This window comes from Poecilia reticulata, chromosome 17, assembly GCF_904066995.2.
Source record: "Poecilia reticulata chromosome 17, P_reticulata-male-v2, whole genome shotgun sequence".
NCBI lineage: Eukaryota > Metazoa > Chordata > Actinopteri > Cyprinodontiformes > Poeciliidae > Poecilia > Poecilia reticulata.
Window position 1 is genome coordinate 10893941 of NC_088846.1, and position 15197 is coordinate 10909137.

The 15197-nt window shown below is 41.0% G+C and overlaps 1 protein-coding gene across 1 annotated transcript; it reads right to left on the reverse strand.

The window, feature by feature from the left end:
* Nucleotides 1-1830: 1830 nt before the first annotated feature.
* Nucleotides 1831-13082, reverse strand: LOC103479338 (myosin-7-like). Its single transcript, XM_081598539.1, has 39 exons — nt 13048-13082; nt 12794-12855; nt 12409-12619; nt 11488-11631; nt 11216-11372; nt 11099-11126; nt 10885-10990; nt 10545-10637; nt 10222-10285; nt 10034-10132; nt 9846-9949; nt 9573-9711; nt 9374-9492; nt 9081-9230; nt 8829-8999; nt 8442-8751; nt 8266-8345; nt 7971-8176; nt 7767-7890; nt 7530-7666; nt 7171-7426; nt 6844-7086; nt 6583-6759; nt 6335-6480; nt 6147-6237; nt 5667-6056; nt 5449-5575; nt 5251-5369; nt 4974-5170; nt 4708-4891; nt 3970-4135; nt 3768-3892; nt 3377-3685; nt 3093-3296; nt 2707-3003; nt 2500-2604; nt 2304-2399; nt 2096-2230; nt 1831-1969 (listed from the first exon to the last, which is right to left on the reverse strand). The coding sequence occupies exons 3-39, from the start codon at nt 12607-12609 to the stop codon at nt 1949-1951; spliced, it is 5820 nt and encodes a 1939-aa protein (XP_081454665.1). The 5' UTR covers nt 12610-12619; nt 12794-12855; nt 13048-13082; the 3' UTR covers nt 1831-1948.
* Nucleotides 13083-15197: the final 2115 nt, after the last annotated feature.

Genomic DNA, 15197 nt, shown 5'->3' on the forward strand with positions numbered 1-15197 from the left:
GTTAAGAGATAAAAGGAGGGTCAACGGCCGCTGACAAGTGCTGAGATTATTTCCATTGTGATAACTTGCTCTGACAGCTGGCGCCAGCGTGCCAAATGGAAGCAAGAGATTTCATGCAGTCTGCTAAAGCACAAGCAAAAATAACCCCAACATCACACATCTGATGTCTACCCTTTAAATAAGCACAATTTAATTTAAATCAACATGATTTAAATGCTTTTTTTATTTCACGACAAATGTACACTGTCATCACTTGTGTCTAATTAAATAAAAACATTACAGGCTGGGTGTGAGGAGCAGCTTGAATGTGTCTGTAAACAGATTCCACATCAACCTTGGTTCCAGTTTAACTTACAACTAGGTACGTTATAAAAGATATTTGTTTATTTAGGATTTCTCTTATTTGTAAAATGGCAAAGAGTTCTGCCACTTAGACACTCTATATCATTAACGTAGTGCCGACAATAAAAAAAGGTTAATTATAAAAATCTCAAGTCTTCTACTTGTAAGTTTCTGGTTCAGAGAAATATAAAGCTTTCAGTTCAACCCAAAATGTGGTTTAGCTGCTGAGACACCAAACTGTTCCTTCTTGGGTTCCTCCTTTATCAGTGTGAGTTCTGATATCCTGTTAATCTTACCGATAAGCCCTCCACACAGACACACACGCACATGCACACGCACACACACACTGTGCTGTTTGTGGTTCACCACTATGAGCAGAGGTGTAAATATGTCTTCATTAGCGGGCAGATACCTGCTTGTCAGCCAGAGGAGTTTAGGAGAGGACTTGTAATAGGAGAAGACACAGGGCTTCCAGAGGTTCACCCTATAGGAGACTGGGGTCTCCTCTCTCACCTCCTCCCACTTTATATCATTGCAAAATTTCCCACTGAAGCATCAGAGAGTCAGACATGACTAATGACCAGAAAACCTCTGGACAATCAGGCAGAATGAACTTTTAAATCAGATAAGTGTCATCGTCTTTGTTTCTATATGCCTCTATATATGCATCCATTTTGAGCTCAAAATAAATGGAGAGAAGTTGTGCATTTGGTTGTTAAAATAACCAAATGAATTCATTATTTTAACCTTAGTGTCCTAAGGTTAAGGTTGATAAGGTTTAATGTATTGTTTCGTTTCTGAGTACTTTGCTGTTCCTGCTGATTGATTTCTGGTACCTGGAAATAGATTTTTTTGTACTGAATCCAAGAACTCCTGTCCAGTTCTCCGTAGGAGCATGCAGATTTTAGCTGTGATCCAGTGACCAGCTGCAAGTGATCATGTGTGGAATTATGGCGGATCTACGCATGAGCGCTGGTTTATTGTTGACCTCTACTCAAGCTTTTAGGCTTTGGTTGACTCTAATTTTAGAGCAGGACATTTGCTTTGTCTCTTAGCTATATATGCACCTCATATATTTGAGATGGTATTTATCATTTAGATTATGTGTGAAATCAAGAAAATCAACAATTCATGGAAACAAACAAAAGCCCAACATAAATGCAGCATTCTGGCCGTAACAATGTTTAATTCAATCAATTTGTTTATTAATATCAAATAAAATTGAGCTGACGTCGATCTTTGACTGGGTTGGTATTTATTATGTTTATATTATTTTAGCTGAATCAAATAAATAAAAACTGAATCAGAGGAATTTCTAGGCAATGGACAACAAAGGCTATTTCTATTTCTACTCTCTTCTAACTCATAATTGTGTAAGAGTTTCCTATTCTGTGTTAAGGGGCTTCAAACTGGGAGCAAATTTGTATTTTCAAATTTCCCTTCAACACATTGTTCAGGATAAGATTAAAGAAGACATAACAAAGATAAGAATGTGTGGACTGCACTTCTTAATGTGGTTTTATTAGGACTACGGGTTGTGAATAGTGACAGTGAAGGGGATCTACAGCACACAGCAGGCGGAAAGATTTCAGCAGACTCCAACGCTTCACTCCTCATCAAACCCTTTCTGTTGCAGCCCCGAAATTTGGAGAGAGAGAAAAAGAGAAACATCAATTTAGCATTCAGTGTAGTGTGGCATCAGCACACTAAGTGTACATGGAAGTTTTTTGATAAAAAATTGCATGCCTCCTACCTTGGGGCCAGTGTCGCGGCTCTTGACTCGCATCTTGTTGACTTGAGACTCGGCGATGTCGGCTCTCTCTTCAGCCTCGTCCAGCTCATGCTGCAGCTTTCGGAACTTGGAAAGATGAACATTAGCCTGTTCCTCCTGGTTGAAAATAAAACAGGAAACGGAACTATTCATTGAGGAATTCATATACATAACACATCTTCACACTTACAGCCTCCTCAGCAGATCTTTTGTAGGCTTTGACTTTCAGCTGCAGTTTGTCCACCAAGTCTTGCAGTCGGGCGATATTTTTTCGATCTTCCTCGGTCTGTAGATGATGAGAGACCATATATATATCAGTATATCAAACTGCTGCTAAATGAAGCTTAAATAGCATTGGGGGATACTGGATATTGCATTCAGCACACCTGATAAGTCAGCTCCTTGATGCGGCGCTCATATTTACGGACTCCTTTCACAGCTTCGCTGCTTTTCTTCTGCTCCATTTCTACTTCGTTTTCTAGTTCCCGCACCTTAAAAACATTTTGTGTATACTTTATATTTTCCTGTTTTTTGTTCATTTGCAAATATACTTTATATTTTCAGTACATATGTGTAAAAACAGATGTGCTCACCCTGGCCTCGAGCTTCTGGACCTGCTTCTTGCCTCCCTTCATGGCGATCTGTTCAGCTTCATCCAGACGGTGCTGCAGATCTTTGATGGTCTGCTCCATGTTCTTCTTCATGCGCTCCAGGTGAGCACTGGTGTCCTGCTCTTTCTTCAGCTCCTCTGCCATCATGGCAGCATCAGTGATGGCCTTCTTGGCCTTCTCTTCAGCATTTCTGCATTCCTGTAGCGAGTCCTCCACTTCAGATTGAAGCTGGACTGTATCACCCTCCAGCTTCTTCTTCTGGTTTATCAAGCTGGTGTTCTGCATGGTTTTAAAATGAGATATTTGAGTTTGTGAAGCTGTTATTTTTCTATACAGGAAGTATTGTTACCTTTGAGATGTAGCCTCACCTGTGAGTGCAGTAGCTGCACCCGCTCACTAACATCCAGCAGCTCTTGCTCAGCAAGTTTGCGGCTTCGTTCGGTTTGCTCTAAAGCAGCCCTCAGTTCCTCCAGTTCTGCCTGAAGCAGGTTGTTGCGTCTTTCAACGATGGCCATGTTCTCTTTGAAATCATCATTAGCCCGAACCGACTCATCCAGCTGAATTTGGCAATCCTTTACAGAATGGCATTAACCACATTAATGCATATAGATATTTTAAGAGTAGAAAGTGAGTTTCTTGTGTTTGAGTTTACCTTCAGATGTGCATGAACAGACTTGAGTTGTTTCTGGGACTCAGCCGCCTGCCTGTTGGCTTGGCTAAGCTGGATCTCCATCTCGTTGAGGTCTCCCTCCATCTTCTTTTTCAGACGAAGGGCTTCATTCCTGCTGCGGCACTCGGCCTCAAGAGAACTCTGCAGGGTGTCGATTGTCCTCTGCAGGTTCCTCTTGCACTGCTCCATCTCCTCATCTTTCTCAGCCAGTTTGCGCTCCATATCACACTTAATCTGGTTAAACTCAAGCTGAACTCTCAGTATCTTGCCTTCCTCATGTTCAAGGGAACCCTTTGACACAGATCCGGTCTCTGGTTTGAAATTTGACTTTTATTTTAAGCTATGTATTAACCTAAGTTGGTTGTAGTCTTACCTCTGCTTCTTCTAGGGCAGACTGAATCTCCCCTTTTTCCTGCTCCAGCTGCTTTCGAGCTTTTTCCAACTCATGAACGGTTTTCCCACCTTCACCAAGTTGCTCAGTGAGGTCAGAAATTTCCTCTGTTAATGAAAGAGCGTCCATTCAGTTTTGCCTTGCCTATTTTACATTTGTAAGCTCATATTCAGTGATGTACTACCTTGAAGGTTCTTGTTCTCCCTTTTCATGGTCTCCAGATGTTCAAGAGACTCTTCGTAGGAGTTTTTAAGTTTGAAGAGTTCGGTGCTCAGAGATCTGGCTTCTTTCTGAGAACTCTCCAGCTCACACTGAGACTCTTCATACTTCTGTTTCCACTCTGACAAGACCTGGACATTGAGATTCAAATCAGGATGTGACACATTAAGTTTTCTACTATCATTTTTTTTCTTTGATAAAAGCATCATTATGTGAAAAGAAAATTTCATGCAGATGTTATTTACAGTTTCATCATATAGCAGTTAAATATATCCAAATTAAAAAATAATACAGCAACAATGATGTATCGTATTGCTTGTTATGCATTTAACCAAAACATATCCTCCCCATTGCTTTCTGATATGCTTCAGCTAGTTTCTTATAACAGAACCTACCACGGATGCTCATGCTAGTTAGCATTGCTACCAAAGATGGCCGATAAACAGTTTTCCTATAATGTTAAGTTGTTTCTCTGCCATTAGCACATTTAGCACTGAGTACACGAGTTTGATTGACAGCTTAGAGCCATGACTTGTTCTAGTTTTATAAGCAATCTGGTTTTTTCACATACTGGTAAATAAATAATCACACACTAAATTATGCCATGTGCTTGTTAGTTCTCTCATACATGTGGTTATTATTTTTTATGTGATGGTGGACCAGCATTGTTTGTGTGTATTTTTAAAGAAAATGTCCAACATACTTTGTCAAAGTTCCTTTGCTTCTTGTCCAGAGCAGCAGCAGCAGCATTAGACCTCTCCACATCCACCATGAGATCTTCGATCTCATTCTGCAGCCTGTGTTTGGTCTTCTCCAGAGAGGAGCATTTGGCATTTACTGCTTCAACAGCCTCCTCAGCCTCCTGCAGACGCTGAGCCAGCTTCTTCCTGGATTATGGAAGGGTTGATTTGGGATTGGCTACTTTCAAAACTTTGTACAGACACTGAAATTCAAATGTACTGTACTCACTTGGCTTCCTCCAGTTCCTCGGTTCTCTGGATGGCATCAGTTTCGTACTTGGTTCTCCACTGAGCCACCTCAGTGTTGGCCTTGGACATGCTGCGCTGCAGTTCAGCCTTGGCCTCCTGCTCCTCCTCATACTGCTCCCTGAGGAGGTCACAGTCATGGCGAGCAGACTGCACCGCATGGGCTAATGCATTCTTGGCCTGAGGTCAAGATAAATTATATTTGACTTCTTCTTTTTTTAAAATCAATCGTTCTATATTATCCAGAAATGATTTCATACCTTTATCTCTTCTTCTAGTTGTCGTTTTAGGTCTTCAAGCTGTTGATTGTAGGAATTTTTTCCTCTGGTGAGCTGAGAAATAAGTGATTCTTTCTCCTCCATTTGTCTTGAAAGCTCATCTGTAGATGTCAAAACATTCACATGTGCACGCCTTTTTATAGAAAAATATTCATTTTCTAAGTGGGAAAAAAGACTAACCATTCTCAGCTTGAAGTTTGGCTTTCTGGGTGGTGAAGTCATTGAGAGATCTTTGGTATTCATCACATTTTGTTCTGTATTCATTTGTTTGATCCTCTAAAGTTCTGCAAGTTTTCTCCAGGATAGTCTGAAGTGAAATGGTGCACATATCACAGACATTGCATAGTATTTCTTTGCTGAGGTTGTTATCTAGAAAGCTATCAGAACACCACACATACCTTGGACTTAACAATCTGCTCCATACTGGACACAACATCATCCAGCTCCAGTTTGAGCTCGCTCTTCTCCTTCTCCAGCTTCTGCTTGACTCTCTGCAGGTTGTCGATCTGCTCTCCCAGGTCAGCAACAGTGTCGGCTTGTTTCTTCCTGAGTGTGGCAGTGGTGGCTTCGTGGTGCAGGGTGGCCTCTTCGAGGTCTCTGCGGAGTTTCTGGAACTCGGCCTCCCTCTTCTTGTTCATCTCAATCTGGGCGGCTGTGGCTCCTCCAGCCTCCTCCAGTCTCTCACTGATCTCCTCTAACTCTCTAGCCAAGTCTGCTCTCTGCTTCTCCACCTTGGCTCGAGCAGCTCGTTCTGCTTCAAGCTCTTCCTCTAGTTCCTCCACGCGGGCCTACCATTGGAGTGGTGTACATTTGTTGCATCAGTACTTTGTGAACTTTTGTAGAACTTTGATAATGATCATGTAATGTCGAGGTTTTACCTGCAGCTCTTTTAACTTCTTCTGAAGTTGGCTAATTATAGCCAGCTCATCTTCCAGTTTGCTGTTCAGTTGACTGATTTCAAAGTCTTTCCTGCAGGATTTTTTCTTGTTAGTTCTGGGCTACAAAAACATTGACCAATGATGTTTTGTGACTAAATTCATTACAAAATGTTATAGTAGGTGTGTACTTTTTCAGGCGCTCCTCCAGCTGTTGCTTATCATTTTCGAGATCCATTATGGACTCCTGGCTCAACTTTAAGTCACCCTCCAGCTTCCTCTTCGCCCTTTCAAGATCCATCCTAATCTTCTTCTCTTGCTCAAGGGATCCTTCAAGCTAAAAACAAAGAGATAACTGTTGTAACTGTTTAGCATTTTACAGTACAGTTTAGAATTTTGTCAAGTTACTGTATTTCGATTCTATTCAATGTCATCTTACATCGTCCACTTGCTGCTCCAGCTTCGTCTTGGCCTTGGTCAGAGTGTTGACTTTGTCTTCCTCACTCTGCAGGTCATCCAGGGTTTGTTGGTGAGCTTCCTGTAAAGCTTTTTTCTCCTTTGTGAGCTTGGCGATGATTTCATCCAAAGCAGCCATCTCCTCTGTCAGGTTCTTGACCTATCGGCCAAAAGGTTTTCAGTGTGAACCAATGGTATTTGAGAGCATGATGTGTTTTGGTGTAGTGGTTAGTCTTTATGGTACCTTGTTCTCTGTAGCGTGTTTCTCTTTCTCCACCTTTGCCAGAGTTAGCTCTAAGTCGTCAATGTCCTTCTTTAACTCAGAGCATTCATCTTCTAGCTTTCTCTTCTTTGCAGTCAGTTCAGCATTGATCTCCTCCTCATCCTCAAGTCTTTCTGTCAGCTCTTTGATTTTTCCTTCCAGTTGGATTTTGTTTTTGATCAGTCCCTCACATCGCTCCTCTGCATCGCAGAGATTATCTTGTTCCTGTCAAACATGAGTTATTACTGGGAGTAGGGGGGAGACTCAACAACATCTTCAGAGAAAATTCATAAATATTGTCATTCTTACAGTTTGGACTTGGAGCTGTAGGTCATTCTTCTCTTGGAGAAGGGAGACCATTTTTTCTTCCAGCTCTTTTCTGCGAGCTTCAGATTTTGCATAGGCCTCTTTCAGTTTCAGGAATTCTTCCTTCATGTTGGCCATCTCCTTTTCTGCTTCAGCAGATTTCAGGAGAGGTTTGATCTTGAAGAACAACTTCATCCAGGGCCAATTCTTGACCCCCATGAAGGCGCGGATGTTCCACTGGATTACCATTAGGGCATCTCTGTTTAAAATATATATATTTTAAAACACTTTTATTGAAAATATGAGCACAAGCAGATATCTGTGTAATGTGTAAAGAAAATTGTAAGTTGTATGAAACAAACCTGCGCTCCACCATCTTCTGGTACTCTATGCGAGACAAAAGACCACGAGACCTGGCTTGAATTGCAGTGATGATTTTGGAAAGACGCTCATCTCTCATCTCCTCGAGTAGACCCAGCAGTCCAGCCTTGAAGAACACCTAAATGCGGCATTTAATTTTAGAAATAACGTATTTTTGCCTGTCCGTGTCGTAATTCATATCTTTTGTTCTCTTTTGTCTTAGAAAACCCAGGCGGTACCTTTGTGTACCCAAACTTGTACTGGTTATGGTCAATATCAAGAGATCCGAGAAGTTTTTCGGCTCCCTTCCTGCTGTCAATGAACTGTCCCTCAGGGATGGCAGCAGGATTCAAGATACGATATCTGGGAAATCATATATTTGTTAACTGGACATTGTAGAGTAAGGCTTGTGAGACGTACTAAGTTACGTAGTAAGGTAATACCTCTGCTTGAAGTCTCCATAGAGGATCCTGTTGGGGAAGCCTTTCCTGCAGATCCTGATGCCTTCCAGCACACCGTTACAGCGCAGCTGGTGCATCACCAGAGGGTTCTCCATGGCCCCAGGAGTCTTGGTCTCGTTGGGGATGATGCAGCGTACAAAGTGAGGGTGGGTAGACCTCAGGTTGGTCATCAACTTATTCAGGTTCTCCTGTAATATGGATATGCAAAAATATATAGAATTTGGATTTTTAAGTCATACATTTACCGGAAATGAAGTAATGCATGTATATACTCTACCCTATGGAGAGCGGACACAGTCTGAAAGGATGATCCTTTCTTCTTCTTTTCTTTTTTACCCTCACTGCCTTCAGACATTGCTTTAATGTGAAATGTATAGAATTAGTATTTTACGTTAATGCAAGTATGCTATGCTTATCCATTTTCTACAAAGCAAAATACTCATGGTGGAATACCTGAATCAGCTCCTGCATAGTTTGCAAACAGAATACCAAGCAGCTTGAGTGTAGACTTCTGGTACAACCCAACAACAGTCTCATTCAGAGGATCCTTGTTCTTCACCAGCCAGTTGTTGATATTATAATCAACAGTTCCAGCATAGTGGACCAGGGCAAAATGGGCCTCTGGTTTCCCTTTAACAATCCTGGGTTTCTGGAAGTTGTTTGATTTCCCCAGATGATTGTCATAAAGCTTAGCTTTAAATGTAGCATCAGAGGCTTTGGGAAACATGCACTCCTCTTCGAGGATGGACATGATGCCCATGGGCTGAAAGGGTAATAAAAGTGGTTTGAAACACAAATGACCTTTTACTTTCTCCATATATTTAATATTCTGATTCTCACCTTTTCAATCAGGTCAATACAGGCCTGCAGATCCATACCAAAGTCAATGAAAGTCCATTCAATTCCCTCTTTCTTATACTCTTCCTGCTCCAGCACAAACATGTGGTGGTTGAAAAACTGTTGCAGTTTTTCATTGGTGAAGTTGATGCACAGCTGCTCGAAGGTGTTGAACTGAAAAAGAAAAAAACATGTTAGTTGTTCCATTTAGATTACTTGTAAATCTGATCATTATTTGCAAACAAGATAACTTACATCAAAGATCTCAAACCCAGCAATGTCCAGCACTCCAATAAAGTACTGACGAGGCTGCTTTGTCTCCAGTGACTGGTTGATTCTCACCACCATCCACAGAAACATCTTCTCATAAACTGCTTTGGACAAAGCTCCAACAGCATAGTACACCTGTGAAATGGACAGTCAGCCACATTTAAAAAAGAAAGGTTCAAGTTTAGTTTAAAGCATATTTGCCTCAGAAGATGTAAAATGGAGATATTATATACAAACCCACATATTAAACCATTTTAAGGCTGTCTCTTTTCTTTTACCTGGGCAACATTTTGTCCCTTGGTGACCCACTCATTCCCCACTTTGACTCTTGGGTGACAGAGACCTTTGATGAGGTCAGCAGAGTTCAGGCCCATCAGATACGCTGATTTGTCAGCATCTAAAAGAAACACACAAACAGCAATGCTGAATACACATCAAGTTTCTGCATTCTTACAAATTTCAGAGTTCTTTTCTCACCCTCAGTGCCATCGGCCTCTGCTTGCTCCTCGCGAGGCCTTTGTTTAAACTTCATGTTGCCATAGTGCATGATGGCACCAATGAGCTTGTACACGGAGTTTTTTTCTTCTTGAGTAAAGCCCAACACATCAAAGGCACTCTGAAGAAAAAAACAGTCACATCTCAGTAAACCATATTATTGCCCATCTAAATATGTTGCAACAAATTTAACATTTCCCTTTACATATGCTTCTTTTTCATAAAATAATGTCTAGTAAAGATGGAGATACTTACATCAGTTGCCATCAGTTCCTCTGCGTCATCTATGGAGGCCACTTGAGTTTCCCCCTGAGAGATAAATGCATAGTCGTACGGGTTGTTTGTGATCAGCAGCATCTCTGAAAGATGAGAAAGATGAAAATAACATAAAGCAAAAAACATTACAACATAATTAATTGCTTTTTCTACTGTACTGTGCTAACCCAGGATTTCAGGTTTCTTGTTGGAAAGAATCTGGTAGAAAATATGATAATCTCGCTCAGCCTTGAGTTGGAAGGTCACACGAGATTTCTCCAGCAGGTCTTCAGACAACAAGAGAGAAGTCACAACCATGAGAAAAATGTGAGTGAAAAATTGTGGTTGCAAAAACTAAAAGGCTGTCTATACTTACATGTCTCGATATCAGCTGAAGCTAATTTTCCTCTGGTATCGAAGTGAATTCGGATGAATTTACCCTGAAAGCACAAAATAAAAAATGATCAATTTGCAAAAAATTACCTTGTCAGTTAGCTCCTTTTTCTCCCCGACTTCTGTTGCTACATAATTTGTCCATCTTGTACAACAAGAGGAAAAAAATGGTCTGTTACTTAATTTAAGATAAATCAGGGTTTCAGAAATACGAAACAGTCACTGTGTTGAAACCAAACCTCTTGCATGATTGGGACACTAAATAAATAACACAAACATAATCAAGAATGGAAAGAAGTCACTCACAAATCTGGAGGAGTTGTCATTCCTGATGGTCTTGGCATTGCCAAAAGCCTCCAGAGCAGGGTTAGCCTGAATGATTTGATCCTCCAGGGTACCCTGTCAAACAAACACTTCACAATTACTGAAAGATCCATCATGAAGCTCTAATTACTTCCAACTGAATCAAGTGATGTTAAACTGAAAAAGATTAATTAACTTTCAAAGTTTGCTTACAGTTACTACTTAGGGTGGCTTTAGTTTATTCCTTTGCTCAAAGCAAAAATAGCTTTGCCAGCTTTGAAGATGTGACTAATTTTTTATTATTTTCCAGCTGCATTGAGCCCTGAAAAAGCTCGTCACATACCTTGTCTTTTGCATTGGGGTCTTTCTTAATACCTCCAGCTGCAATACTTGCAAAGTACTGGATGACTCTCTTGGTGTTCACAGTCTTTCCTGCACCAGATTCTCCACTATGGGAGCAGAGTTACACATCAAAACAAATCCATTCCTGGATGCAGAATACGATACTGACTTTAGATCATATCGTACTACATTTCAGATGGAAGGTTTTTACATACGTGATCAGAATTGACTGGTTTTCGCGGTCTGTCAAAAGGTTTTCGAAAAACATTTTTGTCAGCAAGGACAACAGACCCCGTTCAGAATGCTTTCTGTAGGACATTGATTGCCTTTACCTGCCAGCATGTACTGGTAGGCATTGTCAGAGATGGAGAAGATGTGAGGAGGAGCTTCACTCCTCTTCTTTCCTCTGTAGGCAATGACCACCTCTTGGTTGTAGACTGGCAGCCACTTGTAGGGGTTGACAGTCACACAGAACAGCCCAGAGTAGGTCTGAGAGATCACAGAAAATCAGACTGTTTCTCCATGGTTTGGGTGGATAATATTAAAACTTCCTGAGCCGTGCACTAATTAAAGTTTACTGTTTGTTGCCCAAAAGCCTACTCACGTAGATCATCCACGCTGCGTAACGCTCTTTGAGGTTAAACAGCACGGCTGGCTCATGGAGGAAGGTCAGCATGGCCATGTCCTCGATCTTGTCAAACTTGGGAGGGTTCTGTTGCAGAATGTCTACCTCTTTGACAGTAACAGTCTGGAACAAGGAAAGTTTAATACATTTGTCTTTTTATTTGTTTTCATACACCGGCCTGAAAATGAATTTACGTCCCTCGGTTTGGTTTGTCTCCTTTATTCGAATCTTAGGGGTTATATCAACACAGAGCTGAGCATATTTGTGAAAGGATAGTGATGTATTGTTTTTTAAAAAAAAGAAAATTATGAAATAAATCTGAAAAATGTTGCATGCATTTGTATTGGGCCCCACAAATTAACTTATTTTGGCAGAATTAAGCTGAAAGTCTTTACCTCAAGCTCTAATTGTCGAAGTGTTTGCGAACATTGATTTTCAAGTCTTACACATAGAAACACATAGTGTTTCTTGTTGCCACATAAAATCACAATAAAAACACACATTTTAAAACCAAAAAAATGTTACAAACATAAAGGGGTATTAATACTTTTGCAGGCCACCATTCATTTAAACGATTCATGACTCATTCTATTTTTGTAGAGCAAAAAGAGAGTGAATGCCTAATGGCACCAGAGTGACACTAATTTCAATCACATTCTCTATACTGCTCACATTTACTTAAGGACATGACATTTCATATCACTCACAGATTTGCATGCAGATAAACACTCTCACACACACCAAGGAGTAAACCTAATGCCTTCTTAACAGCCCCAACTTCACCTCATTCCGTTTTGGTAAAATATCTCAGAAAACTCACTGACAGCTGGTTTTATTTACCAGCTGAAGCATTGGCGTTAAAGAGTACATTATTTATGCCTGATACACTAAAGCACTCACCTTCCCATTCTGCGTCTCCACGGTGACCTTATCACCCTCCCGGCTGACGACGGTTGCCTTCACGAACTCCTCCACCGAATCTGGGACGAAGCATTCCTTCTTGATGTCGAACAGACGCGTGGAGGCCTCCATTCGCTCCTTCTCCGACTTCCTCAGGTACGGCGCCGCCGTACCATACGTAGACATCTCTGCATCCCCCATGGCTGGAGTACTGTGGACAAACGGAAGATTGAGAAGTACCTGTTTAGTGACATGTCTTCCACAATTACATCTTTGTACAAAGGATTTATTGACAATTTAGCACAGTAATGGCAAAATAGTCACATATTAGATTTTTTTTTAAATTATGTAATTACCATTATGAATGTGAGGGAGTATAATTTACCTGTGGGTTCAGCTCAGATGAAAGATGAGCTCAAGTCTTCAGACTGAAAATCACCGAAAGACCTGCAGGAAATGGAAACATGAAAACATCGAGGCATGACTTCCTAAATGTATAAAATGATTTGAAATGATTTTACTTTCATCAGCATCTTGTTCTATCATTATATATGTAATCGGTTAAAATTCATGTTTTTTACTTCGATGAAATATCGAATGAAAACCAACAGAAAGCTGCAGCAGTGGGTTCATACTTACAGAGGGCAGGTGAAGATGAAGCATCTGCTGAACCTGCAAGGGAGACAGAGATCAAATATATAACCCCAGATAACCGGCCTTACAAGGCCAAGGGCACCACCCTGACCTGATAACACCACACACACTCGCACACACTCATCGTTATCATCAGGTGCACAATTCAACACATGCCACAGTGCCCCCACACACATACGCGGACACCCTGTGGTAATCATCCTCATTTCTATCACTTTGTGACAGAGCTCGGCTTGGCTCTGCAGATGTCTGGCTGCCCTCTCCTCTCCCGTTCGGTTCTACCTTCTGTGTCCAAATAATTGGATTTTTCAGGGAATAGAGCCAGGAACTTCCTGCTGCGTAGCTCGCCCATGACTCACCGCGGCATACCATCGCTATCTGGGATTCGGCCGCACTTTTCCCTGTCACCTCTAGTCCGAAATACTCTTTTCAAGTGGGGACCACTCACCAACAGAAACCAGGTTCCATGGCAGCAGGAGACATACAGGGTTTAAATATATGTACAGAAAATTCGCAGAATATCACTCTATTACACTCAAATGTATTTCATAGATTATTTTGACTATGTGGTCGATGGGCAACTGTGTGGAAAAGTTGTCTCTGAAGTCTTTTGCAGTTTGCAACAAGCATTTCTTGTAACCAGGGCGCCTTCTGGTCTCATCTGACCATATGGAGGTCAGATGCTTGTTGTGCAAAAATGCTTTTTGTAGCGGCAAACTGAATCTGCACATCAGCTTCTTCTTTATTGTGAAATTTGATGAGGGCGGGGACGCTTTCCTTCTGCAGGAGTGGAAGAGTTCATCAGAGCTGATGAGGAAATGGATGGAGCTACATAAGTACAGAGAAATCCTGGAGAAAGCACTTGAGACTGGCATTGAGGTTCATATTCCAATAGAAAAACTACAACACATATGGAGATACATTGTCAGATGAGGCATCAACCAATCGTTTTCCTTTTATTTTACAGCTCTGCATTAATTTTTGTTGATCTATCACATGCAGTTCTAATAAAATAGATTAAAGTTGTGGCTTTAATGTCACAAAATGTGAAAAAAGTTGAATTGATTATTGTTGGAAGGGCCTTTTTTTGTTCATCTTTAATCCTCCTTACCTCACCTGATAATTGACAGGCCTCCCAGTTTCCTAACACATTTGTGTGAATCTTCAGCTAATTGTCATGCACAGTTTATAATTGAAGATCAATAGTTAAGGCAAAAGGAGGAGGAGGGTCAACACGAATGCCTTGCTTAAAGTAACCTTACCTCAAAACATGAATGAGAAGAGCAATATTCAGATAAGCTCTGAAATACGTATGCTTTGTGTTGCATTTTAGAGGTGTTGCATGAGTCATTGTGTGTCCACAATACTGTGTCTATGAAACCCACAGATCTCAGCGGTGAAAGCTGTCAAGTGGAGGAAGAAGCGCTTAAAGGATTAGGTTGTCTAAGTTTCTAGTGTGTGTGAAGATCCTGTCAGGAGGAAGACAGAACACTTCAGAAACCTCTTAAACCTCTTCTGGAGGTCAAATAAGGTCTAAACTATATCCCTGAAATACTTGGTGGGGGAAGATATAAACTCTTCTTTGATAGAAGGGTTTTCCTCAAGGTTTCACATTAAAACAAGCTATGTTGAGTAAAATTACTTCTACTCACTGCTGTTAATAAACACCTCAGGAAGGAGGCTGGTTCTGTGTCCCAGAGATGAATATGTTTTGTTCTACATATACAACTCTATAACTAAAGAAACTACATTTTCTGACAGAAGCTGTTACAGGGTATGATTATTGCAGTGAAAAATTTCCCGCACTGACATGCGACAAGGAAAAAGCCACCGCCGAGTTCAACAAAGAAAAAGACAGATTACAGTTTTGAAATGCACTCAGCTGTCTGATGAGACTACACTAGCAAAGAAGTGTAGCATAGCTAATGTAGACCTAATTTCATTTTCCACAAGTGCCGGAGCTCATTTGTTTATCAACTAGCATCGCTGTCATCTGCACTGTGGCCTCAGGAGATGAATTTACATGATGTCTCTTACTGTCACTTTGTGCTAATTGGCTTTCCAATTACTCCTTGATTTACAGGGTTGGCTGTTCGTGTAAGTTAATACGTCTCCCACTGTAACGTGTTCATCAT